General features: G+C 42.5%; 1 protein-coding gene across 2 annotated transcripts in view; it reads right to left on the bottom strand.

Moving 5' to 3' along the window:
- FAM120A (family with sequence similarity 120A) overlaps positions 1 to 26,208 on the bottom strand; it is a 127,628-nt gene that overhangs the window by 78,733 nt on the left and 22,687 nt on the right. For both annotated transcript variants that reach the window (XM_038408679.2, XM_043519915.1), the window contains exons 4-7: positions 6,268 to 6,396; positions 5,630 to 5,726; positions 3,733 to 3,830; positions 3,147 to 3,430 (exon numbers count right to left, since the gene is read on the bottom strand). In XM_038408679.2, the coding sequence (XP_038264607.1) occupies positions 3,147 to 3,430; positions 3,733 to 3,830; positions 5,630 to 5,726; positions 6,268 to 6,396 (608 nt within the window). The remainder of the gene's footprint in view (positions 1 to 3,146; positions 3,431 to 3,732; positions 3,831 to 5,629; positions 5,727 to 6,267; positions 6,397 to 26,208) is intronic.

Genomic DNA, 26,208 nt, shown 5'->3' with positions numbered 1-26,208 from the left:
AAGGCCACACTGCACTTCAAAAAAAACTTATTGAATGCCAACATTCTGTTCCTTGGGTAGTCCTCTGGGGTGGAGTGGTTGGGTGCCCGGAGCCTCCCCCTTTTCCCCCCCACGCGTTCTTGGGTGTCTGGGTGAGGAGGCAATGGAACTTGGGGAGGAGGGTGGTTGATTACACAGGGGCTGCAGTGGTGGTCTGTGCCTTTCCTGCACCTCAACCATATGCCGGAGCACATCAGTTTGATCCTCTAGTAGCCTCAGCAGTGCATCCTGCCTCCTTTCATCATGGTGCTGCCAGCTTTCCTCTTGATCTCACCACCTCTCCTGTTGCTCCCGCCACTTGTCCTCACTTTCATTCTGCGCTTTTCTGGATTCTGCCATTGTCTGCCTCTATGCATTCTGCTGGGCTCTTTCACTTTGGGTGGACTGCATGAGCTCAGAGAACATTTCATTGCGAGTATGTTTTTTTCGCCTTCTTATCTGCACTAGCCTCTGGGACGGAGATGCTAGTCACAGTGTTGAAACATTTGCAGCTGCGGGAGGAAAAAAAGGGAGAGTAATACTGAAAAAGACACATTGGCCATTGAAAAGGAAGGGCTGATGTTTTCAGGTTAACGTGCACCACAAACCCAGCTAACCCCCCCCACACACACACACACCCAATTCTCTGGGATGATCGCTTCACCCCACCCCTCACCACATGGCTAACAGCGGGGATGATTTCTTTTCAGCCACAGGCAAACAGCCCAGCAGGAACAGCCAACTCAAAGTCCCCTTAATAAAATTCCCCCATTTCAACCAGGTGACCATGAATGATATCACTCTCCTGAGGATAACACAGAGAGATAAAGAACGGATGTTGCTTGAATGCCAGCAAACACTGGGACCACATGCTGCCATGCTTTCTTATGCAATGATTCCAGACTACGTGCTACTGGCCTACCGTGGTAAAGTGTCCTACCATGGAGGACGCAATCAGGCTGCCCTCCCCAGAAACCTTTTGCAAAGGCTTCATTGAGATGTCCCTGGAGGATTTCCGCTCCATCCCCAGAAACGTTAACATACTTTTCCAGTAGCTGTACTGGCCGCGAATGCATCCCAAGTCTTCAGGGCAAATTAATCATTAAACACGCTTGCTCTTAAACCGTCTATTATATTTACAAAGGTTCACTCACCAGAGGTGCCTTCTCCGCCTTCAAGGTCCGGGAGCCCGGGTTGGGAGGGTACTGTCTCCAGGGTGATAAACAGTTCCTGGCTGTCGGGGAGAACAGTTTCTCCGCTTGCCTGGTGTGTGCTATCGTCTTCCTTGTCCCCAAAATCCTCATCCCTATTGCATGAGACTCCCTTGCAGAAGTCCATGTATAGGTGTGGGGTAGTTGTAGGGGCACCCCTTAGAACTGCATGCAGCTCATCATAGAAGTGGCATGTCTGGGGCTCTGACCCCAAATGGGCGTTTGCCTCTTGGGTTTTTTGGTAGGTTTGCCTGAGCTCCTTAAGTTTCATACGGCACTGCTGTGAATCCCTGTTATAGCCTCTGTCCTTCATGCCCTTGGAGATTTTTTCAAATATATTTGGCATTTCGTCTTTTGGAACGGAGTTCTGATTCGTCTCCCCATACAGCAATCAGATCCAGTACCTCCCGTTGGGCTCATGCTGTAGCTCTTTTGCACTTCTGGGACTGCATGGTCACCTCTGCTGATGAGATCTGCACGGTCACCTGTGCTGATCAGTGTGCAACGCTGGCCAAACAGGAAATGAAACTCAGAAGTTCCCGGGGCTTTTCCTGTCTACCTGGCCAGTGCATCCGAGTTGAGAGTGCTGTCCAGAGCGGTCACAATGGAGCACTGTGGGATAGCTCCCGGTGGCCAATATCGTCGAATTGCGTCCACACTAACCCAAATTCGACCCAGCAATGTCGATTTCAGCGCTAATCCCCTTGTCAGGGAGTACAGAAATCAATTTTAAGAGCCCATTAAGTTGACAAAAATGGCTTCATTGTGTGGACAGGTGCAGGGTTAAATCGATCTAACGCTGTAAATTCGACCTAAACTCGTAGTGTAAACCAGGGCTGAGTAGGTGCATGCAACAGGTCTATAACTATTTAAGGTTACATACAGATAGTCCCCCATCAAATCTCCTGTTGGAAATCAATAAGCAGTAATGACAAATACTCCCCAACTCTCTTACCAAAATGGACATATGATCTAGTAGAGGGGTTCTCTACCTTTTTCTTTCTGAGGGTCCCCCCTTCCCCCCGCCCATGCTATAAAACCTCCACGGCCCACCTGTGGCACAACAACTAATGTTCTGCATATAAAAGCCAGGGCCAGCGTTAGGGGGTAGCAAACAGGGCAACTATTTTGAGCCCCATGAAGCTAAGCTGCTCAGGCTTCGGTCCCAGACAATGGGGCTCAGGGCCTCAGGCTTCAGTCCTATGCAGTGGAGCTTCAGCTTTCTGCCCTGGGCCGCAGCGAGTCTGATGCTGGCCCTGCTTGACTGACCCCTTGAAACCTGCTCGCGGCCCCCTGGTTGAGAACCAATGATCTAGTATAAACCTGAATGCATGAATTAGTCTGAATTACCTTTTCACTCCAAGAAAGGGGTAAGGCAGAATGGTAGGGCAGAACAAGGAAGTTTTCAGCGCTACTCTCTGTGCTGTATCTGTTCTGTGGATGAGGGCCATCAGTTACTTTCTAGAATTGTTAATCCTTGCATAAACACTAAACTTCACTGCATGACTACAATTTCCCAAAGTTATAAAGGTGCAAAAACTAAGTTGAGCAGGGTTTTATATTTTTATCTATTAGAACTCTAATATATAATGCTGTGGAGTGTTTTTCCACTGTGGAGTTGAAGAGAGGAGGTTCTCATTTATCAAGATCTCACAATGCATCATTTTTCTTCTTAGGGAACAATGAAAAAGAATAGGGTAAAAAAACCTGCTAGTAGTGTGGGGTTTCTTGTTTTGTTTTTTGCTTTTTAGAAAAATGGCTAGAGTACATAGATATGTTGGCAGCCACAGTGACCCAGCAAAGTACAACTTTTCTGTCAGTAACCTGTACTCACAGGATATTGAAAAAGGTTCTGCTCATGAATAAGTATTTCAGAATATGTAAGGTGTTACTGAAATTATCTCATCCATTACTTACTTCACAGCACCTCCATTGCCTTCATCATTGTCAGAGGAAGATGATGTAGAAGAGGCAGGAAAATAGGTTGAATCCACATGATTGGGGCTCCCACTCTGAGCTGGGTTTATTGGAGAGGATCGTTCATACAATGGAGTATGTTTTCCTTCATGAGGAATGTTACTGTAGTTGTTCTGCTCAGAAAGACTTTTCCCACCTGCTTCCAAGGTGATGGCTGGCTCCGAGAGATTATATGGGTATGGACCCGGACCTTGGACTCCACCCTGACCGGACATCTGTGGGGCCTAATATAATTTTTTTTTTAAAACAAAGGTAACAACAAAAAGATTGATGTTATAATATGAATTTGTTTATTTAAATAAGACTTTTTTTTTTTAAACGTACGAGTTCAGCCTTCCAGATCCCTCATGAGAAATGCTTTCATTGGAGTCTGCCAAGTCACTCCAGTTACAAGATGAGTTTTATCAATCAACTCTGGTTGTGAAAAGCAGGCTAGGTTTTTATATTCTTACCTAGATTTTCATGCATCTAGCAGACCACATTTCTAATAGTTATTAAGTCAAGAAAAGCAGAAGAAAATACTTGCCACAGGTTTTGCTTGTAGAGAGGTCTGTGGAATGTTGAGCATCTGAGAAGGAATATACGGTGGCACTATCCCAGGCATCCCAAACTGATTTGGTCTGGCTGTTTAATTAGCAAATTGGGAAAAGGGGTAGAAATAAAAATGGGAAAAAACACGATAGTACTCATTTTATATACTCATCCCCACACATGCAGTCTGGTCAATACGCAGTTGTCCAAGGTGTATTTTAAGTAACTAATCTATACGTTAAAAAAAATCAAACGTCACTGTTTTACACCTGACCTCGTTATTTTATTTATTTTTTATATATATATTTTGCCCTTACAGTTTATTTGTTCTTGTTTTATTCCCATGTGTCTATTTTTACCATCCTGAGCTCATTTCTGTTTTTTTACTATACAATTCTCTCTACAACTCTGTAGTTTGTCAAGTTAATTTCAACTTGTTTTGGTTTCTTTCCATTTTGATTCCATTTCTCTCTCATTATTCTGCCTACTTTTATTCTCCAAATCCCATCATATCTAGAACTCAATCCACATGACCCTTCAGTGAAAGTGGCTTGACATTCTCAACATATTGCATTTCCACTAGAATATAGCAGAAGTAGTGGAACTTGAAGTTTTAAGTTTCTAGACACTAACTGTAAGAATATTGGTTGTCCAACAAGCATTCAAAAGAGCAAAAACACTGTCGGCCAGTAGCACCATGCTGTCTTTGTTAAGAAGAAAATCTTATTTACATCTTCCTCAAAAGGATGCAAGGTAGATTAGTATATTGTAATATGAAAACTATCTGGAGATCACCTGCTTCCTCTCCTTAGAGCTTCCCTTGCACTCACTACCTTCCCTCCATACCAACTTGGGCTTGCAACCTACCCAACGTGGATTGGTTAGCTAGGGTTAGCAGAACAGGGAAATCAGTGACAATAACTGTAATTGCGAGTAGAGATGGCACCAACTGACAGACTGAAAAACACTCAGCTATTTTAACCCTAATGCAGGTCTCAGAGGACGTAAAACAGGCTCCTTTTCAGATGAGTTACTGCTCAGGAGCCCAACAGTGGCAAACAATAGGAGCCTAAAGGGGAGAGGAGGTCAAAAGTAGTAGCAACCCAGAGGGCTGGATGGAGACCACAGTGCCAGGGTGTTAACTGCACAGGGAAGAAGGAATGAAGGTAGATAAATGGGGACAGAGCCAAGTCAGGGTTTCAAGGAAGAGTTGTAGTAGCATGTGACTGCCAACGCCATTCAGCCTGCAGCACCAAGAGATAAAAAATGCACAACATATCTGAGCTCAAGTAAACTTCTGAGTACCTGACTCTGCAACCTTAACATACTTTTAATCTAGCCATTCATTTATTACAAAGGATATACAGTAAGCTGGGAGGAAAATGTTTTCCAAGTTACTTCAATAGTTTGGTCACATTTAGTACTTGCATATTCAAGGTTTGGTGGTAACAGTTAACTTAAACTATGAACACCACATCTGTGAAACATGTAATTTCAGTGTTTTTATTTCCTCATGTATACAATGGAAAAATCTCTCTCAGATAAAACTGGGGAGAAGCAAGAACTCTGTTTTGTGAAAAAAGTATAGTACACCTATTTTCCTGCTGAAGTTGCTGACCAGTTTTCACTTGTTAACTGTTTAAGTATCCTGAATTAGACACTATTTTAGGATGAAAGATAATTAGTGTTGTTGGTGTAATGGAAACTCAATTTGGGGAATGAGCTCAACCTATTTTAAAAGAAATGAAACCACTGCAGTGAATACTGGGTTTTTAAAAGTAATCTGATAAAAAACAGAGGTAATGAATATAAAGACAACTTCCTCAACATCGCTATCTTTTATTTAGGATTATCTCAGTCAGTTTTCTTATAAACAGGCTTTTGTTACTTACCTAGGTAATGTGGTAGATGAAATGGCATAGGTTTATTAGTCGCTGAATAATATGCAACTGCTCTCTTAAATCGAGTAACTTTGTCTTCTGTTCTAGACTAAAATAAAAAGTAAAACAGGCTTTGTAAACAAATATACCCATGTGACCTATACATCTTGGCATAATATTGTAACATGCTTATCTATGCTACATCATATAAAAATAAATTTAATATCTATGGATCAACAAATTAACATCTTACTATAGCACATTGGTACAGAGAATTATTTTTAATAAGCATCATGGTGATTGAGTGGATATAAGATCCACTTTCATTAACAATCACCATAGGAACAAAGCATATTTCGAGCTTAGAAAAGCAAACTTTATAAGTATGGGCACTTAATGACAACGAACATAAATAAAGCTAAAAGACAAGGTGGAAAGAATGTAGTATCATTTCAGTAATCATGTACCCAACGATTATGTGCAGACAGGAAAGTGGATTTCTTTTCAAAACCGCTGAATACTAAAGTTTTGACAATCAAGACATTATATATACACACAAGAAATATGAACTTTATTTATTTTCAGCAAAGATCCACAACACAATTTTAGCTGAACCAAACCCATGTATTTTTGTGTTAGCCCTACTTTACCTGTGAATGTTGAAAAACATCTTTTGCTATGGCATCCAAATCTGTGGTGTCCTGAATATTACGGACGTACTCAGCTACAGCCTTGATCACTACATCACAAGGTGGTAAAACTAACTGGTGTGCACGTACCTATAAAAACACATATTTGTTAACATCTAATAGGCTTAAGTAACTCCAGAAAAACTCCAAGACATTTTAGCTTTGTAACTGAGGACTAGTCTGACGGTCCATTATAAATATATAAAACACAAATTCCATGCTACAGGACAGATTCAGAGTGCGTGGATTTCTTGTATTTCAACTTTTCTGCAGACTTTTTTTTTCCTTTGTGTTGCAAGGATAACCTTTAAAATTTGAAGTGATACAACAATACTTCTAGGGGGGTATTAATTGTCCCATATAATTCCATTAAATATTAGCTCTAAAACAATGATAGACATGTAAAATGTCAACAATTGCTAACTATTTTACTGCTTAACATTTTAGAACAAATGCCCAGCTAGTGTGCTTTACGCATTATAGTTACATTCATTTGAAGGATCTCTCCAAGGACCATGGTTTCAAGTCTTTAAAAAATGCTCATTTAATTTTGACAAGGTTTGGTACTCAATTTACGAGTCTAAGAGGGACAAGCAAGAGAAAGCCTAGAGGGATAGGAAGATCTCCTTGGATACAGGAACTGAAACTCAGAAAGAGAAAAAAGATATCTCAGGGGGTGTATTTCTTGTTAATACAAGACTGTGAAATAAATCCATAGTTTATTTAAAGCTGCTTGAAAATGTCTTCATATTGGGGGGGGGGGGGGTTAAGTAAGTTAGTGGAGACTTTTCCCTGAAATCTTCAAAACATTTCATCAAATCTGGAGAGAAGAAAAATCCACAGAATTTCATAAAATTCCCCATTGATTTCAAGTGGTCTTTCTGACTGCCTAGAATATATGGTAAATAGAAATATGACCATTCACATCTAATTTCTGAAGACTTCATTCTTTTTTTTTTTTTTAATTATTTTTGTTTACACTGTGTACACCACAGTGAGCCTCCAAAGGTGGCTGGGATCCTGTAAGTGCTACTGTAATACAAATAATCAAAAAACGCAATCACCAAAAGTTTAGACTTAGTACACAAGTGACTGGATGGGATAAAGGACGTTCACTATTCGTAAAAGCAAAGGGAATTTTATTTCTTAATTACTAGGAGTGAAAATTCATGTCACCAGTTCTTAAAAATACAGGTGTGAGGCAAGATATGACGACTAATTCAGAATTCAAGAAACAAGGTGAAACACTAAATAATAAATTGTGAGCCACCCATTTACAACTGGTCGACGTGCCTAAGATTGTTCTGAAGAATTCGTCAGGCAATGCTAAGGCCTTGATCCTGTAAAAACTTTACTCATGTGCTTGACTTTAAGAATGTGTGTAAGGTTCTGCAAGTGAGGGGGAGCCTAAGTGATTTATTAGCCCAGTATATTTCAGCAGTCAGTTTCTCTCTTAGAAGCTACAAATTTACCTTAAAAAAAAAAAAAATTCTGACAGCACACAGAGAAAATTTTAAAAGCAGCCAGATTCTCACAACTCTTAATATCAAGGGTCCTGTATTGCAATATACCTGGACTATACTCTTCACATGCAGCTTGTTATCACAGACTGGATTCCAGGTGATGGTAAAAACGAAGGATTTTTAAGCAAGTTATGTTGTACATAAAAATGAGTAAAGAGATGTGTTTGGCTGTCTAAAGTTCTCTCTCTCAGATGCACACACATGCAGTCTGAAGGGGAGCACAGGATCTAGTCCAAGAGGTGAGTATAGCTGAACCACTCGGAAATAGCAATCATAATGTACGTCAATGTAACATCTTTGTAGGGTGGAAATACCAAAGAAACCCACCATAGTAGCATTTAACTTCAAAAAGGGAACACAAAAATGAAGCTAGTTAAACAGAAATTAAAAAGAACAGTCACAAGAATGACAGGCCTGCAAGTTGCCAGTAAACTACTTAAAAACACCGTAAGAGGTGTATATCACAAACAAAAAAACCCAGAAAGATGACCAAAAAATATCACCTTGGCTAAACAGAAGAGTAATAGAGGTGGTTAGAGGCAAAAAGACATCCATTACAAAATGGAAGTCAAATTCTACTAAGGAAAAAAGAAAGAAGCATAAACTCTTGCAAGTCAATGTATAAATTGTATTTAAATTATAATTATTATAAATTATAAAAAGTATAATTAGGAGGGCCAAAAAAAGAATTTGAAGAGCAACTAGCAAAAAAAAATTAAGTACATCAGAATCATGAAGCCTACCAAACAGTAAGTAAGACAACTGGATGATTGAGGTGCTGAAGAAGCAATCAGGGAAGACAAGGCAATTGCAGAGAAGCTAAATGAATTTTCTGCATAGGTCTTCACTGCAGAGGATGCAAGGGAGATTCCCAAACCAGACCAATTATTTTTACACAAATCTGAGGAATTGTCTCAGATTGAGGTATCAAGAGGTGGTGGTTTTGGAACAAACTGATAAATTAAACAGTAATAAATCACCAGGATCTGATGGTATTCACTGAAGAGCTCTGAAGGAATTCAAATATGAAACTGCAGAACTTACAACTATGGTATGTAACCTATCAGTTAAATCTGCCTTTGTACGAGATGACTGGAAGACCGCTAATGTAATGCCAATTTTTTAAAAAGGCTCCAGAGGCGATCCTTGCAATTACAGAATAACTTCAGTACCAGAGAAACTGGTCAAAAGAACAGAATTATCACACACACAGATGAACCTGATACATTGGGGAAGAGTCAACACAACATTTGTAAAGAAAAATCAAGCCTCACAAATTGTTACAATTCCTTGAGGGTGCCAACAAATATATGGACAAGGGATATATGTACTAGAACTTTCAGAAAGCCTTCGTTGGGGTCCCTCATCAAAGGCTGTTAAGCGAAGTAAGGAGTTATGCAATAAAAGGGAAGGTCCTCTCATGGATCAGCAACTAGCTAAAAGACAGGAAACAAAGGATAGGAATAAACTCTTTTTTCACAATGCGAAGTGATAAATAGCAGGGTCCACCAAGCATCTGTATAGGGCCCAATGCTGTTCAACTTATTCATAAATTATCTGGAAAGGCGGTTAACAGTGTGGTGGCAACATTGGCAGACGAGATTAAATTATACAAGATAGTTAAGTCCAAAGCTGACTGTAAAGAGTTACAAAGGGATTGCAGAAAACTGAGTGATTGGGCAACAAAATGGCAGATGAAATTCAATGTTGATAAGTGCAAAATACTGCACATTGGAAAGCATAATCCCAACTACGCATGCAAAATGATGGGGTCTAAATTAGCTGTTGTCACTCAAGGAAGATCTTGGAGTATTGTGGAGAGTTCTCTGAAAACATCTGCTCACTGTGCAGCAGCAGTAAAAAAAGCAAACAGAATATTAGGAACTATTAGGTAAGGGATAGACAATAAGACAGAAAATATCATAATGCCATTATATAAACCTGTAGAATGCCCACACCTTGAATACTGTGTGCAGTTATGATTGCCGTATCTCAAAAAAGATATCAGAATTAGAACAAAAATCATTAGGAGTATGGAACAGCTTCCATATGAGGAGAGAATAAAAAGACTGGGACTGTTCATCTTAGAAAAGGGAAGATTACGGTGGGGGGAGGATACGATAGAAGTTTCTAAAACCATTAATAGTTTGGAGAAAGCAAATATGGAAGTGTTATTTACCTCTTCACACAACACACGAACCAGGGATCACCCAATGAAATTAATATGCTGCAAGTTTAAAATGAACAGAAGGAAGTACTTCAAACAACGCAGTGTCAACCTATGGAACTCATTGCCAGGGATGTTGTAAAGGCCCAAAGTATAATAGGGTTTAAAAAACAATTGGATAAGTTCATGGAGCATAGATCCATCAATGGCTATCAGTCAAGATGGTCAGGGACATGATCCCATGCTTTAGGCACCTCTAAACCTCTGGCTACCAAAAGCTCAGACTGAATGACAGGGGATGGATCACTCTGCAATTGCCCTGTTCATTCCCTCTGATGCATCTGGCACTGGCAACTGTTGCAAGACAGGATACTGGACTAGACTGACCATTCTTCCAACCCAATATGGCTAGTCTTATGTTATCATCATATACTCTCACACATATGTATGGGAACCTGATATTGTTCATAGATTCATAGACTTTAAGGTCAGAAGGGACCATCATGATGATCTAGTCTGACACATTGCAGGCCACAGAACCTCACCCATCCACTCCTGTAAGAGACTCCTAACTCCTGGTTGAGTTACTGAAGTCCTCAAATCATGGTTTAAAGACTTCAAATTACAGAGAATTCACCATTTACACTAGTTGCGACCTGCAAGTGACCCGTGCCCAATACTGCAGAGGAAGGCAAAAAATTCCTTCCCTACCCAAAATATGGTGATCAGTTAGAGCCTGAGCATGTGGGCAAAACCCACACTGCTGAACCATACTAGACTAATAAATCACTTTGGCTCCAATTTTCCAAGGATTTAGGTGCTTAGAAGTTAAAACCTGGATAGAGAGGAGAGTGCTTTGAATTAACAATTGCCATTATCTCATTTGCAAACTGGTGTGGCTTCTTTCTACTCCATTTAGACATTTCAATGCAAACACAACAGGCTGCTCTTCCTGCACATTTAGTTGTCCCAATGTGTTCTGAAGAACATGGTTGGGAACTTGACTAAACAATTCAGAACTGGAGAATTTGTGATCTGTTTTTTAACTATTTGAATGCCTCCCTATGTCTGTGATCCTAATGCCTGGGAATGTTATTTTCAACCATTCCTTTGAAAAAAATGTGCACGACTCCCATATCCTAGGGTTTTTTGATTAGGTAAGGGACATTTGCTCAACGGATGGTCCCTCTCTCTGAAGTTTGCTACTTGGGTAATAAGGACCATAGATTTGTCTCTGGCCCATGCTGATGGAAGCTGTTCATGGAACTTGCAGAATAGAGTAGGAGACTGCTCCAAGCCTTCTCATCGAAAGACTCCGCACTGACTGCAACGGGCACTGGATCAGGCCCTCAGGGCATACTGAAATCCAGTTCCATGAAAACGGGTTCCAAGAAGGTCTGAGAAGCCAAAAGTAGCTTCAGACTGTGGAGCAAAAGATCCTCTCTCTGTATGAAAAAAACAAAGAAGAGATGATATCACCACCACCCCCTGTGGCTTCCTCCTCCACAATATCTAAGGGTAGCAATAACGTCAGAGTTCAGTTGAAACAGGGCAGAAAGCTTCTGTTGCTCTGTCATACTAAGGGAAAAGTTTCAGGGCTGTATTGGTCTGCTCATATCCTTTGCATCATTCAGGTGTCACAAAGTCAGAAAACCAGCAAAGCTTCTCAGCTGGTGAGTCCCTTGACATAGAGGAGCCACAAACAGGTGTAGAATTTGGATAGTTGGCTCCTACATCAACCCTCACAGGGATAAAGGTCATGGGTTAAGTAGACTGCACTCTGGAAATTCCCAGGGGCAAGCCCTTGGGAAACTCTATTCCCACACATACCTATACACATGTATGTCTGAGAACTTTAGGACAACCAACCCTTGGGGACCAGTACAAGCTGGTAGAGTTTAGATCAAACACTAGTTTGCTCCAAAATCTGCCAAGACCCTGTCCAGAAAATCAGTGAGTTATAATCAACTCTCGACTGGTCCCCCACCTCCACTGCATATTGCAGAGACTCTCTGTAGCAGAGAATGAACTTTCATCTCTGATTAGGGCTGGATAATCACCCTTAATGTAGAGTGGAAGATCATCTTCTCCAGCAAAATTACTCCGCTTGGTTCCAGTCTCAGTTCCACCCTTGGAGTCAAAGAGAGAACCCCCACCCGCCTCTCCCAGCTCCATCTTCTATTCATCCAATTAAGATCAGTGTTGAGGATTAAGATCTTTAAATAATAAACTCATGGTTGTTGCTCTTATGGCATCTGAATAACCCTCCTGGACTAACCAAATTAAAATTAGGAGGCAGCTACAGCCAGCTAGTCAAATCATATTAATACTTTCTAATTAAAAAAATATGGAAGCGAGTTTCACTCAAAACATCCCTACATAGATGTTGTCTCCATTTCAGATTAAACAACAAGGTAACAATTACTAACACACCCATGTCAACATCTGTAGTACTAGGAATCACTAAACAGTAAGTACTACTAGCCTTGAAAGGATTTGCCCCAGAATTTTGCACTTTTTTTTAAAATAGGACCATTACAGCAAAACTAATGCACATTCACCAACCTGTATACTCAAACAAAAAGGTTGGAAGTATCTGTAACTTGAATCCCCCTCTATTCTGTGTATTTCACTCTAGTGTAAGCACAAACATGGTGAAGAGTGGTTAAATATTTGATACACACAAGAGTAAACTTGGAACACAAACTGCACATAGGAGTCTGGTACTGGAATCAGAATGGCACCTCTGCGGACAAAAAATGGATTCAGAAGCATTCGTAGTACATTGATGCCATCTACTGGATACCAGAGGAAACGTAGTTCTGAACCTAAGAACTAAAAACGGACACCGGAAAAACAGATCTGGTAATAGAACCAATCAAAAAGAAAATATGTAACCCTTCTCCAACATCCACAACAAAAACCTGAGAAAAGATCCATTAACGATGTTCTCCAGCTGAGCCCAGTAGAGGGGGGTTGCTGTGATTGGAAAAAGCTACATATGCTGCTAAGAGCTTTCCAAACATAGTCCACTCCAGACCCAAAACCAGAACACAAAAACCTGTGAACCAACCAGAGTTATTCACAAAGTGAGCTGTAGCTCACGAAAGCTTATGCTCTAATAAATTTGTTAGTCTCTAAGGTGCCACAAGTACTCCTTTTCTTTTTGCGAATACAGACTAACACGGCTGCTACTCTGAAACCAGGGTTATTGTAGTCCTTTATGGCATCAACTGTGCTAATCACTAAATTGGACACTTTTTATTTTATGCTAATTACTTTAGTTCAGCACATCTGTTGTCCACGTTCTCATGAGAAAGGAGGGATAGGGAGGAGCGTGTTTTAAATAGTTGCCCACACTTTAAGTGTTCTCTGCAACCCTCCTACTGATAAGAAAAATTCAAGTAATTGCTTAAACTGACATTCATTTTTCTGCAATGTTTCCTTACAAATCTATTAGGCTGAGTGAAAGCAAGTGATCCATCTTTAATTCTATACAACTTCCAAAACACAGTAATATTTAATAATCTTCAAGTAGCCAGGTTTGTGAGAAGAGAGGGCACAGAATGTAAGTATACAAGCACCCTGTTCAGACTCCAGAAATATTTAGTTCACAACACTGAGCATGCTCAGAAGATTAACACAAGTACCTCAGCTGTGTAGTCATTCTGGTATGAGTAATTTGTTAACAAGTACTAAGAACTGGAGGACAGTTACTGTACCTCACAAACAGCTCACATAAGCATTTTAACTGTCAAAATGAGAGCCCTTTATAAATGCATACTGCAAATTTAGAGATGCATGCAGATATCTGGATTTTATTTGAACAACCATCCAGTCTATATATGGGGACAGGAAACAGTTACTCATACACAGTGAATCTAATATTTCAACAGCTTTTAAGAAAACAATTTGAGAACAAGAAGTCAGCTCTCTCTCAAAATTAAATATAAATAAAAGCTGTTTCCTGATCTTTGCAAAAAAGGTCAAGTTGCTTTGTTATGTACACCAAGAACCTTTTAAAACATCAAATTTTCATTAGAATTCAAACTCTGAAATTTTATGTTTTAAAGATAAATTGTAAGACTTCTAAATACAAAGTTTGTTAATAAAGTACATTTAAAGAATAGACTAGTTGAGAAGTAACAGTAGAAGCAAAGAAAAAATTAGGAAACTGTCTCAGCAGCAAAAAAATTAAAAATTTTAAATGGTTTAATACAAACCTATTTTTTTATGATACTCTGAAAGTGTTTCAAAACAAAGGCATAAGCCTTGAAATCATAAACTACTGAATATTCATCAAGTGATTTCTTCTCACCCAGATAATGCCTCCTAAACAGGAGACATAGGGGAAAGAGGTTTTAAATGGAAAATATTTGGGAAGGGTCCTGGTTTCTTTTCGCATTGAAAACATAACAGTTCACATAAGACCAGCCAGTCTAAAAGTCCACATAGCCCAGTGTCCTGTCTTCCAACAGTGGCTGATGCCAGGTGTCCCAGCAGGAATGAACAGAACAGGTCATCATCAAGTGATCTATCCCGTCGCCCATTCCCAGCTTCTGGCAAACAGACAATAGGGATACCATCCCCGGCCATCCTGGCTAATAGCCATTGATGGACCTATCCTTCATGAACTTATCTAGTTCTTTTCTGAACCCTGTTGTAGTTTTGGCCTTCACAACATCCTCTGGCAAGGAGTTTCACAGGTTGACTGTGCGTTGTGTGAAAAAATACTTTCTTTTATTTGTTTTAAATCTTCTGCCTATTAATTTCATTTGGTGACTCAGTTCTTGTGTTATGAGAAGGAGTAAAAAACACTTTCTTATTTACTTTCTCCACACCAGTACATTTTGGAAAGATTAAGAAGGGCAAGGAAACTAATTCTACATACAAATTTTGTCAGAAATTGAGCCAGAATTCATCACCACAAATCCTTCAGCCGTAAGATAAAAATGCATCACATCAGCATAAGATACACGTTATCCAAAAACAGTACCACAAAATTTCCAATGTAACTACAGTACTATGATAATATTGTGGAAGCTACTGACATCACACCTGGAGACATGTAGTTTAGAACATGCAGAACTGTAATCCTGGAACAGGTTTAATTTTCACCCTCTATCTGAAATCCATAAAAGTCCAAAAAGGAAAGTTTCAGCATTTACTCTGTTGCTGCTGCCGGAGGAGACAGGTATTCAACTTAATTTTATTCTAAAACTGTTGGATGAAAGGAACTCAAACACTTGCCAAGACAAATGGTACCAGAAAACATTAAAACCATAAACTAAACCTGAATTTAATGTTAATGGGAATTATTTGCGGTAAATAATGGTATAGTGAAATGGTATAGGGAAAGCAGTGGATGTATTGTTTCTTGACTTTAGCAAAGCTTTTGACACGGTCTCCCACAGCATTCTTGTCAGCAAGTTAAGGAAGTATGGGCTGGATGAATGCACTATAAGGTGGGTAGAAAGCTGGCTAGATTGTCGGGCTCAACGGGTAGTGATCAATGGCTCCATGTCTAGTTGGCAGCCGGTGTCAAGTGGAGTGCCCCAGGGGTCGGTCCTGGGGCCCGTTTTGTTCAATATCTTCATAAATGATCTGGAGGATGGTGTGGATTGCACTCTCAGCAAATTTGCGGATGATACTAAACTGGGAGGAGTGGTAGATACGCTGGAGGGGAGGGATAGGATACAGAAGGACCTAGACAAATTGGAAGATTGGGCCAAAAGAAATCTAATGAGGTTCAATAAGGATAAGTGCAGGGTCCTGCACTTAGGATGGAAGAATCCAATGCACCGCTACAGACTAGGGACCGAATGGCTCGGCAGCAGTTCTGCGGAAAAGGACCTAGGGGTGACAGTGGACGAGAAGCTGGATATGAGTCAGCAGTGTGCCCTTGTTGCCAAGAAGGCCAATGGCATTTTGGGATGTATAAGTAGGGGCATAGCGAGCAGATCGAGGGACGTGATCGTTCCCCTCTATTCGACACTGGTGAGGCCTCATCTGGAGTACTGTGTCCAGTTTTGGGCCCCACACTACAAGAAGGATGTGGATAAATTGGAAAGAGTACAGCGAAGGGCAACAAAAATGATTAGGGGTCTAGAGCACATGACTTATGAGGAGAGGCTGAGGGAGCTGGGATTGTTTAGTCTGCAGAAGAGAAGAATGAGGGGGGATTTGATAGCTGCTTTCAACTACCTGAAAGGGGGTTTCAAAGAGGATGGCTCTAGACTGTTCTCAAATGGTAGCAGATGACAGAACGAGGAGTAATGGTCTCAAGTTGCAATGGGGGAGGTTTAGATTGGATATTAGGAAAAACTTTTTCACTAAGAGGGTGGTGAAACACTGGAATACGTTACCTAGGGAGGTGGTAGAATCTCCTTCCTTAGAGGTTTTTAAGGTCAGGCTTGACAAAGCCCTGGCTAGGATGATTTAACTGGGACTTGGTCCTGCTTTGAGCAGGGGGTTGGACTAGATGACCTTCTGGGGTCCCTTCCAACCCTGATATTCTATGATTCTATGATTCTATAGTACAGCAAAAATTCAGTGTTATGGGAAGTAAATGCAGAGCAAATAATACTCCACAAAACTTAAGTCCAGGTACAAGATTCTATGATAAAGAGTAAGCTAATAAGCCATCTTTTGGAGGGGCTGAAAAACCGAAATCCTAACTACTTGTAGTAATTAATGATTCATTGAACTTTTGTAAGACTAGGGATGTTAATCTGTGTCTAGGACTGAATTCATATTCTACCTATTTAAGTCCTAATATCATTTCAACTGGATTCAGGAGTCTTCATTTCCTGAACTACTGTTCGGTGTTCATGTTTTATGTTTCACTACAGCAATCCATTTGAATGGAAGGTGAGCAATGTATATCCACTTTATTTTTTAAGCCTAAAAATAAAAATTCTTTGCAACCAAGTGGGTCCCAGAACAAGTTCTAGGTACATGTTGAGCACGCATGAAGCACATGTATGTTACTACTATCCCATGTCTTCAGCACCACGCTCTAAAGATAAGTCTACTCTGCAGGGACTATACAAGCACGGTTACAGCATGGTAGCTAGAACACCATAACCCTGTAGCGCAGATACAGCACACACCAATTAAAGGGTTTTTTCCATCCATGTAGGAGCTCCAATTCCCAAAGTGACAGTAGCTATGTTGACGGAATTATTCTCCTGTGGACCTAGCTGCATCTATACTGGGGTTTAAGTCAGCACAGCTACATTGCTCAAGGGCATGGAGTTTTCACACCCATCACTGATATAACTATATCAGCCTAAAATAAGTGTAGACCAGGCCTAACTGGCAGGAAGTTTACTCAGTCTGATTTCAGAGGCGAGAATAAGGGCTTGGCTACACTTACATTTTATAGCACTCTAACTTGTGGCTCGGGGCATGAAAAATCACCCCCCTGAGCGCAGCAAGTCCGAGTGCTTTAAAGCGCTAGTGTAAACAGGCTCCCAGCGCTCAGAGCTAATTCCCTCGTGGAGGTGGATTACCAGGAGTGCTGGGAGAGCTCTCTCCCAGCGCTCACGTGCGACCACACTTGCACTTCAAAGCGCTGCTGTGGGAGCACTCCCGCGACAGCACTTTGAAGTTTCCAATGTAGCCATGATCTAAGTGTCCTTTTCTTGAAGAGAAGGAAAAGGATTGAGAAGAGCATCTTTTCCAGCAGTAGAAAATGAGATCGGGAAATGAAGACCTCCCTCCAGTAGCTGAAAGAAAACCCTTGCTAGCACCTATGGGGTGGGAAGAAGGAAGAGAAAGAAGAGAGAGGAAAAAACACTTCTACCAGAGAGAAGTCTAAGAAGTTGTATGGAAAGCAATGCATGAGAAAGATCTTGCTGTGTTGCTAAAAAAGAACTATGAGATGGAAGCAGAAAGGCAGATTCAGATGACAGTGTCCTTTTTAAAACTGGTAGCTTTTAAAGTAAAGTGTTCCACAAGGGAGTGAGAGAGAAAGAGCGCTTTACATCCTTCAGCAGCAATCCTGTGGTTGCTCCAAAGGTAAAATGAGAGGGTAAATGAAAGTACCCAAAGTACAAAAACAATGAGGTATTCATATGGAATTTAAAAGGTATTTAAATATGATACAAAGAAAACATTTTCCCCCAAACATATGCTACACAATTTACTTATGGAACTCACTGACACAAGATACCAAGACCAAAAATTTAGGCAGTTTAAAAAAAAAAATTAGACACTGATATGAATCAGGAGAACGTCTAGTTATATTTGATTTTTTTCCCATATGGGAAATAAACCCACGTTTTAGTCAGGGCTTTGGAGCTTCGGCTTCGGCTTCGCTCCAGCTCCAGGCAAAAACCTGCAGCTCCACTGTTCTGGAGCTGCTCCGTGCTCCAGCTCCGTGCTCCGCTCCAAAGCCCTAGTTTTAATGCCTAAACCCTGGTCTACACTAGGCATTGAGGTCGAATTTAGCAGCGTTAAATTGATGTAACCCTGCACCCGTCCACCTGACGAAGCCCTTTTTTTTCCGACTTAAAGGGCTCTTAAAATCGATTTCCTTACTCCACCCCCGACAAGGGGATTAGCGCTGAAATCGGTTTTGCTGGGTTGAATTTGGGGTACTGTGGACACAACTAGATCGTATTGACTTCCGGGAGCTATCCCAGAGTGCTCCACTGTGACCGTCTGGAGAGCACTTTCAACTCAGATGCACTGACCAGGTAGACAGGAAAAGGCCCGCGAACTTTTAATTTCAATTTCCTGCTTGGCCAGTGTGGCAAGCTGCAAGTGACCATGCAGAGCTCATCAGCAGAGGTGACCATGATGGAATCCCAGAATCACAAAAGAGCTCCAGCATGGACCGAACGGGAGGTACGGGATCTGATCGCTGTATGGGGAGAGGAATCCGTGCCATCAGAACTACATTCCAGTTTTTGAAATGCCAAAACATTTGTGAAAATCTCCCAGGGCATGAAGGACAGAGGCCATAACAAGGACCCAAAGCAGTGCCACATGAAACTTAAGGAGCTGAGGCAAGCCTACCAGAAAACCAGAGAGGCGAACGGCCGCTCCGGGTCAGAGCCCCAAACATGCCGCTTCTATGATGAGCTCCATGCCATTTTAGGGGGTTCAACCACCACTACCCCAGCCGTGTTGTTTGACTCCTTCAATGGAGATGGAGGTAACATGGAAGCAGGTTTTGGGGACGAGGAAGACAATGAGGAGGTGGCTGTAGATAGCTCACAGCAAACAAGCGGAGAAACCCGTTTTCCCGACAGCCAGGAACTGTTTCTCACCCTGGACCTGGAGCCAGTATCCCCCGAACCCACCAGGCGGAGAAGGGACCTCTGATGAGTGTACCTTTTAAAATAATATACAAGGTTTAAAAGCCAGCATGTTTAATGATTAATTTGCCCTGGCATTCGTGGCTCTCCTGAATATACTCCCAAAGCCTTTGCAAAAGGTTTCTGGAGAGGGCAGCCTTATTCCATCCACCATGGTAGGACACTTTACCACTCCAGGCCAGTAGCACGTACTCGGGAATCATTGTAGAACAAAGCATTGCAGTGTACGTTTGCTGGTGTTCAAACAACATCCATTCTTTATCTCTGTATTATCCTCAGGAGAGAGATATCATTCATGGTCACCTGGTTGAAATAGGGTGCTTTTCTTAAGGGGACATTCAGAAATGTTCCCCGCTGTTAGCCACACGGTGGGGAAAGGCAAAATGCGACCTTGTAACGAAAGCACATGTGCTATGTATGTAATTTAAATAGCAAGGTTTACTGTGAAAGAGTGTACCCATTGTTCTATAAAATGTGTCTTTTCAAATACCACTGTCCCTTTTTTTTCCTCCACCAGCTGCATGTGTTTCAAGGATCACAGGATCTTCTCCTTCCCAGAGGCTAGCGAAGATGAGAAGGCGAAAAAAAAAAAACACACTTGTGATGAAATGTTCTCTGAGCTCATGCTGTCCTCCTACACTGACAGAGCACATACGAATGCATGGAGGAAGACAATGTCAGAGTGCAGGAAAGCACAAAATGACCAGGAGGAGAGGTGGCGGGCTGAAGAGAGTAAGTGGCGCGCTGAAGAGAGGGCTGAAGCTGAAAGGTGGCAGCAGCGTGATGAGAGGAGGCAGGATGCAATGCTGAGGCTGCTGGAGGATCAAACTAATATGCTCCAGCGTATGGTTGAGCTGCAGGAAAGGGAGCAGGAGCACAGACCACTGCTACAGGCCCTGTGTAACCAACCGTCGTCCTCCCCAAGTTCCATAGCCTCCTCACCCAGATGCCCAAGAACGCGGTGGGGGGGCCTCCGGCCACCCACCCACTCCACCCCCGAGGATTGCCCAAGTAATAGAAGGCTGGCATTCAATAAGTTTTAAACTTTTAAAGTGCTGTGTGGCCTTGTCCTTCCCTCGTCCACCACCCCTCCTGGGCTACCTTGGAAATTATCCCCCTATTTGTGTGTTGAATTAATAAAGAATGCATGAATGTGAAGCAACAATGACTTTATTGCCTCTGCAAGCGGTGATCGAAGGGAGGTGGGGAGGGTGGTTAGCTTACAGGGAAGTAGAGTGAACCAAGGGGCGGGGGATTTCATCAAGGAGAAACAAACAACTTTCACACCGTAGCCTGGCCAGTCATGAAACTGGTTTTCAAAGCTTCTATGATGCACACCGCACCCTCCTGTGCTCTTCTAACCACCCTGGTGTGTGGCTGTGCGTAACCAGCAGCCAGATTTGCCTCAACCTCCCACCCTGCCATAAATGTCTCCCCCTTATTCTCACAGATATTGTGGAGCGCACAGCAAGCAGTAATAACGATGAGAATATTGGTTTCGCTGAGGTCTAACCGAGTCAGCAGACTGCGCCAGCGCGCTTTTAAACATCCAAAAGCACATTCTACCACCATTCTGCACTTGCTCAGCCTGTAGTTGAACAGCTCCTGACTACTCTCCAGGCTGCCTATGTATGGCTTCATGAGCCATGGCATTAAGGGGTAGGCTGGGTCCCGAAGGATAACTATAGGCATTTCAACATCCCCAACGGTTATTTTCTGGTCTGGGAAGAAAGTCCCTTCCTGCAGCTTTTGAAAGAGACCAGAGTTCCTGAAGATGCAAGCGTCATGTACCTTTCCCGGCCATCCCACGCTGATGTTGGTGAAATGTCCCTTGTGATCCACCAGTGCTTGCAGCACTGTTGAAAAGTACCCCTTTTGGTTTATGTACTCGCTGGCTTGGTGCTCCGGTGCCAAGATAGGGATATAGGTTCCGTCTATGGCCCCACCACAGTTAGGGAATCCCATTGCAGCAAAGCCATCCACTATGACCTGAACATTTCCCTGGGTCACTACCCTTGATAGCAGCAGATCTTTGATTGCGTTGGCTACTTCGATCACAGCAGCCCCCACAGTAGATTTGCCCACTCCAAATTGAATCCCGACTGACCGGTAGCTGTCTGGCGTTGCAAGCTTCCAAAGGGCTATTGCCACTCGCTTCTCAACTGTGAGGGCTGCTCTCATCTTGGTATTCTTGAGCCTCAGGGCAGGGGAAAGCAAGTCACAAAGTTCCATGCAAGTGCCCTTACGCATGCGAAAGTTTCGCAGCCACTGGGAATCATCCCAGACCTGCAACACTATGCAGTCCCACCAGTCTGTGCTTGTTTCCCGAGCCCAGAATCGGCGTTCCACCGCATGAACCTGCCCCATTAGCACCATGATGCCCACATTGGCAGGGCCTGTGCTTTGAGAGAAGTCTGTGTCCATGTCCTCATCACTCTCATCACTGAGCTGAGGTCGCTTTGCCATGTTCTGGTGCTGCATATACTGCTGGATAATGCATGTGGTGTTTAATGTGCTCCTAATTGCCAAAGTGATCTGAGTGGGCTCCATGCTTGCCATGGTATGGCGTCTGCACAGAAAAAAGGCGCGGAACGATTGTCTGCTGTTGCCCTGATGGAGGGAGGGGCGACCGACAACATGGCTTACAGGGTTGGCTTACAGGGAATTAAAATCAACAAAGGGGGTGGCTTTGCGAGAAACTGAATGGCCGCCTCAAGGATAGAACTCAAAACCTCAAGGATAGAATTCAAAACTGGGTTTAGCAGGCCGTCGATTTCACAGAGGGAGGGAGGAGAAAATGAATACAAAACAAATCTGGTCTATTTCTTGTTTTGAGCCACTTCATATATCTTTACACATCATGCTGGCAGCACACTGTGCAGTACGACCGCTAGCCATCGTCACCTCCTGGGTGCTTGGCAGAAGACGGTGCAGTATGACTACTGGCCATCGTCTTCTGCTAGCTGCAGATTAAAAGACAGTGCATTGCCGGTAGGACTCAATCGCCATGAGACGAAACAAGGGAAATGACCTGGCTGAGTCACTCCCATGTTTGCCCAGGCGCCCGGTTAAAAGAGCTCCCAGGACTACATCGACGACGGCTACCAGTCATACTGCACTGTCTGCTGCCAAAAGGCAATAAACTGCTGCTGTGTAGCAATGCAGTACCATGTCCGCCAGCACCCAGGAGACATATGGTGACGGTTAGCTGAGCGGGCTACATGCTTGCCGTGGTACGGCGTCTGCACAGGTAACAAGAAAAAAAGGCACAAAACGATTGTCTGCCCTTGCTTTTATGGAGGGAGGGAGGGAACGGGGGCCTGACGATATGTACCCAGAACCACCCGCGACAATGTTTTAGCCCCATTAGGCACTGGGATTTCTACCCAGAATTCAAATGGGCAGTGGAGACTGCGGGAACTGTGGGATAGCTACCCACAGTGCAAAGCTCCGTAAGTCGATTGTTGCCTCGGTACTGTGGACACAGTTCGCCGACTACATGCACTTAGAGCATTTGTGTGGGGACACACACACTCGACTGTATAAAAACGCTTTCTACAAAACTGACTTCTATAAATATGACTTAATTTCGTAGTGTAGACATACCCTAAGTCAAACTCAAACTTACAGTGCATAAAAGAAATTTCCCATATGGCTGGTTATTCCATAGGCATGTGGTACTTGCCACTTTTAGAAATAGGATACTGCATTAGATAGAAGAGTGTTCTGATCAGACGTGGCAATACCCATGTTCCCAATCAAACAGGATAGGTCCATCAATGGCTATTAGCCAGGATGGGCAGGATTGGTGTCCCTAGCCTCTGTTTGCCAGAAGCTGGGAATGAGCGACAGGGGATGGATCACTTGATGATTACCTGTTCTGTTCATTCCCTCTGGGGCACCTGGCACTGGCCACTGTCAGAAGACAGGATACTGGGCTAGATGGACCTTTGGCTCTACTGGGTCAGACCATTCTTATGTTCAGCAGGGAGGTTTCTGGTCAGTTGACGTTTGTTTGGTTTTTCCTTTTTCTTTGGGGTGGTGGGGCAATTTCCCCCCCAATCCTGATAGGTTTAGTTTAAAGCTTGCTGCAAGTGGTACATCCTCTCCCTCACATTTCTCCATTCCATTAGAGCACTCCATGGAGAGACAAGCTGCCAGGTTGTGATCTCTCTCATTCTCTAGTTAGCAGAGAATAAGAAAGGGGCCCCGAGTTAAGGGTTCCCTTTTCAACACTTGGACTGTTGGATGCTCAGGTTAGGGGTAACTAAATTAAGATGCAACACACATGGCCCTTGGTTTTCATGCATCTTCAACCTTTCCTGTCATCAAAGGGTGCAATCAGAAATAGTCTACTTTGTCAGCTCTTTGTCATTTAGTGATTTTTAGATCACAAAATACCCTCTGAGGCCTTAATCCTAGCTCATTGGAACCTGTCTGAAACTGAATCTACCAATCTTGGAGGCTGGAAGTGCACAACACCCATGGGTTCAGCTTTCTGAAGAGGATATGACCAATTTATAGGATGATATGGAATACGTCAACCCAAGTAAGAAGAGTTGGGATTCCATGGAGATACGGCTGTTTAAGAGAAGCTCTTTTTGCCCTAATTGAACAGCTGACCTGGACCCTTAATCTGAAAGATGGAGATCCTGGAGAACCAAAAGGAGCTGTACCTTAGGAGCTCAATGCCCTGGCATAGAACTTTTTTTTTTTTTTTTTAAATCGTTGTTATTCCAAAATAGAATCCAACATCTCCAGGTAGATGAGATCACTCTCAAAATAGATTTCCAATGACCCATAAAGATTCAAATGGACTGTAAAGCAGGGATTATGCTCAGATAGTCATTTAGGCTGAACAAACAGCTATGGCTCTATTAAGGTAGTTACAGAAATTGTCATCAGGGAATACTTTTCTTTTAGGTTAGGATATAACCTTTGTAATCAGTCTCTTTGCCTACTGAGCCCCGTGGTTGCAGACAGTTTGGTGAGCTGATCTCTAGAACTGCCTTAACTGGAGGACAATTTACCTCAGATTAGGATGGCAGACCTAGTATAGTTTTGCCAGATCCTCCCCTGGGGCCAATCCCTTCAAAAGCAAAGAAACAATGGGGCTAGGTTCTAGGACTACATTCCTTACAGACCTACAAGGAAACTGCCCTTCACTGGTGCCAAATTCTCCTGTATTGCCCAGTCCAGCTCATTCCAGGACAAAAAGATCAGTCCAGTGGAAGAAAAGGTGCCAATTCCCCTAGCCCCAACTCAACATGAAGAGATGTGGATCTATATGTTCCATCCTCTAATCAGGTGACCATTCCAGGCCTTCGCACAAAAAGGGCCCTTATTATGACTGATCACCGGGTGCTATAAATGTGTCTCGGGTACTCAGTAGTATTTGCATAGATAATAGCTCTTTTCTTCTCTATTTCCCCTGAAAGCTCTGTTCAAAAAGAAGTCTATACCCAGTACAGTACCCAGTATATGCTAGATTACTCAGTTTAAAAGAATGTAGTAGCATGATTCCAGCCTTCTTGGGCAGGCACTGTGGCTGAACTCACTCTCACTGCGTCTAGTGGTTTCTGTCCCTTCTCAACCTAAAATCAGTTTCCTGCTCCAGATGCCATTAAGGAAGTCATTGCTCTCTATCAATTAGCAGGATGCTTACTCTCATTCATTACAAACATGATTATTTATCTGTAGCAATGAAAGCGTGCCAGGCACTTTACAAATACAAACAGCCAAAGCCCTTGCCCCGAAGGGCTTATGTTCTAAATAGTTCCTTTGTGGCAGCAATAGCAGTTCAGATCTCTTCCCTTTAAACTAACCACAACACTCCACACCTTTTACAAAGGGAAGGTGGTTCTTGCTGTGGACCTCTGCAGGGCAAGGCTTTTTGTTCACTTGTCTCTAGCTGACTGAATGAGGGCAAAGTCAGAACAGCAAGGTTCAAACCTTCTAGAAGTGAACAGCTAGCAACAGAGCCAAGAGAAGTAGGGGGCGCTCTTTTCTGAGAATTTTACTGCTTGGAGTTTTGATTCCTCTCCTTTGCCTCCCAAAATTATTGCTCAAGACACTTCTAATCGAGTTGGTTTGGCCTGTTAACCCTTTGAAAAAGGGCAAAAAGGTTATTCTACTTTTGTTTTTCCCCTCTTCACCCTGCTAATTCTTGGGCATACTGAAAAGTGCAATTATTAAATGTTATCCAACAACATTGGTGCTTGTTTTGCCTCCATTCCATGCTTCTGTGTGGGCTGATAAGTAAAGCTTCATTTTTTATAGCACTATTACTTTGCTACTGCATAATAAAAAGGGCAGAGAATGTCACAAAGAAAACAACTCAAGGGACCCTAATTTATCAAGTCTCTGTTTTTCTTGATAAAAAATCCAGTCCTTGTCTTCTGAAGTGCTGAGGCACTCCAACTTAAGTCAAAGGAAGTCAAGGTAACCAGCACCTCAAAAAAAAAAAAAAAACACAACCAAAACCAAACACAAAACAAACAAAAAAAACCCACCACCACCACCACCACAATTTTCACACTGTTCAAATGATGGGAAATTTTCTAAATCCCAAATGTTCATGGGAGGGAATGAGAGGTCCCTACTTCTTGCAGCTATAGGGGGTGCAAAATAATCAAATTTCTAGTGACCATAAACTGATGCCAAAAAAAAAAAAAACAAAAACCTGAGCTCCCAAGGTGAATCCAGGTATAGTGACCTGATTTGGAATCACAGCACCTTCCCACTTCCAGCATCTGACAGAGAGACCAGGCTTTTCACCAAGGTCATTGCTCCAAGACCTAGACAGTGCCTAGCCCCTCTCCCCACTCATTTTATTAAGTCTATGGCTTGTAGATGTGCCTGGCAGGGCTGGTTGGCTGGTTTCTGT

Source organism: Dermochelys coriacea, chromosome 7 (genome assembly GCF_009764565.3).
Source record: "Dermochelys coriacea isolate rDerCor1 chromosome 7, rDerCor1.pri.v4, whole genome shotgun sequence".
Classification (NCBI taxonomy): Eukaryota; Metazoa; Chordata; order Testudines; family Dermochelyidae; genus Dermochelys; species Dermochelys coriacea.
Note: the sequence above shows the minus strand (reverse complement) of the source record. Positions and strands in the feature narration are given on the sequence as shown.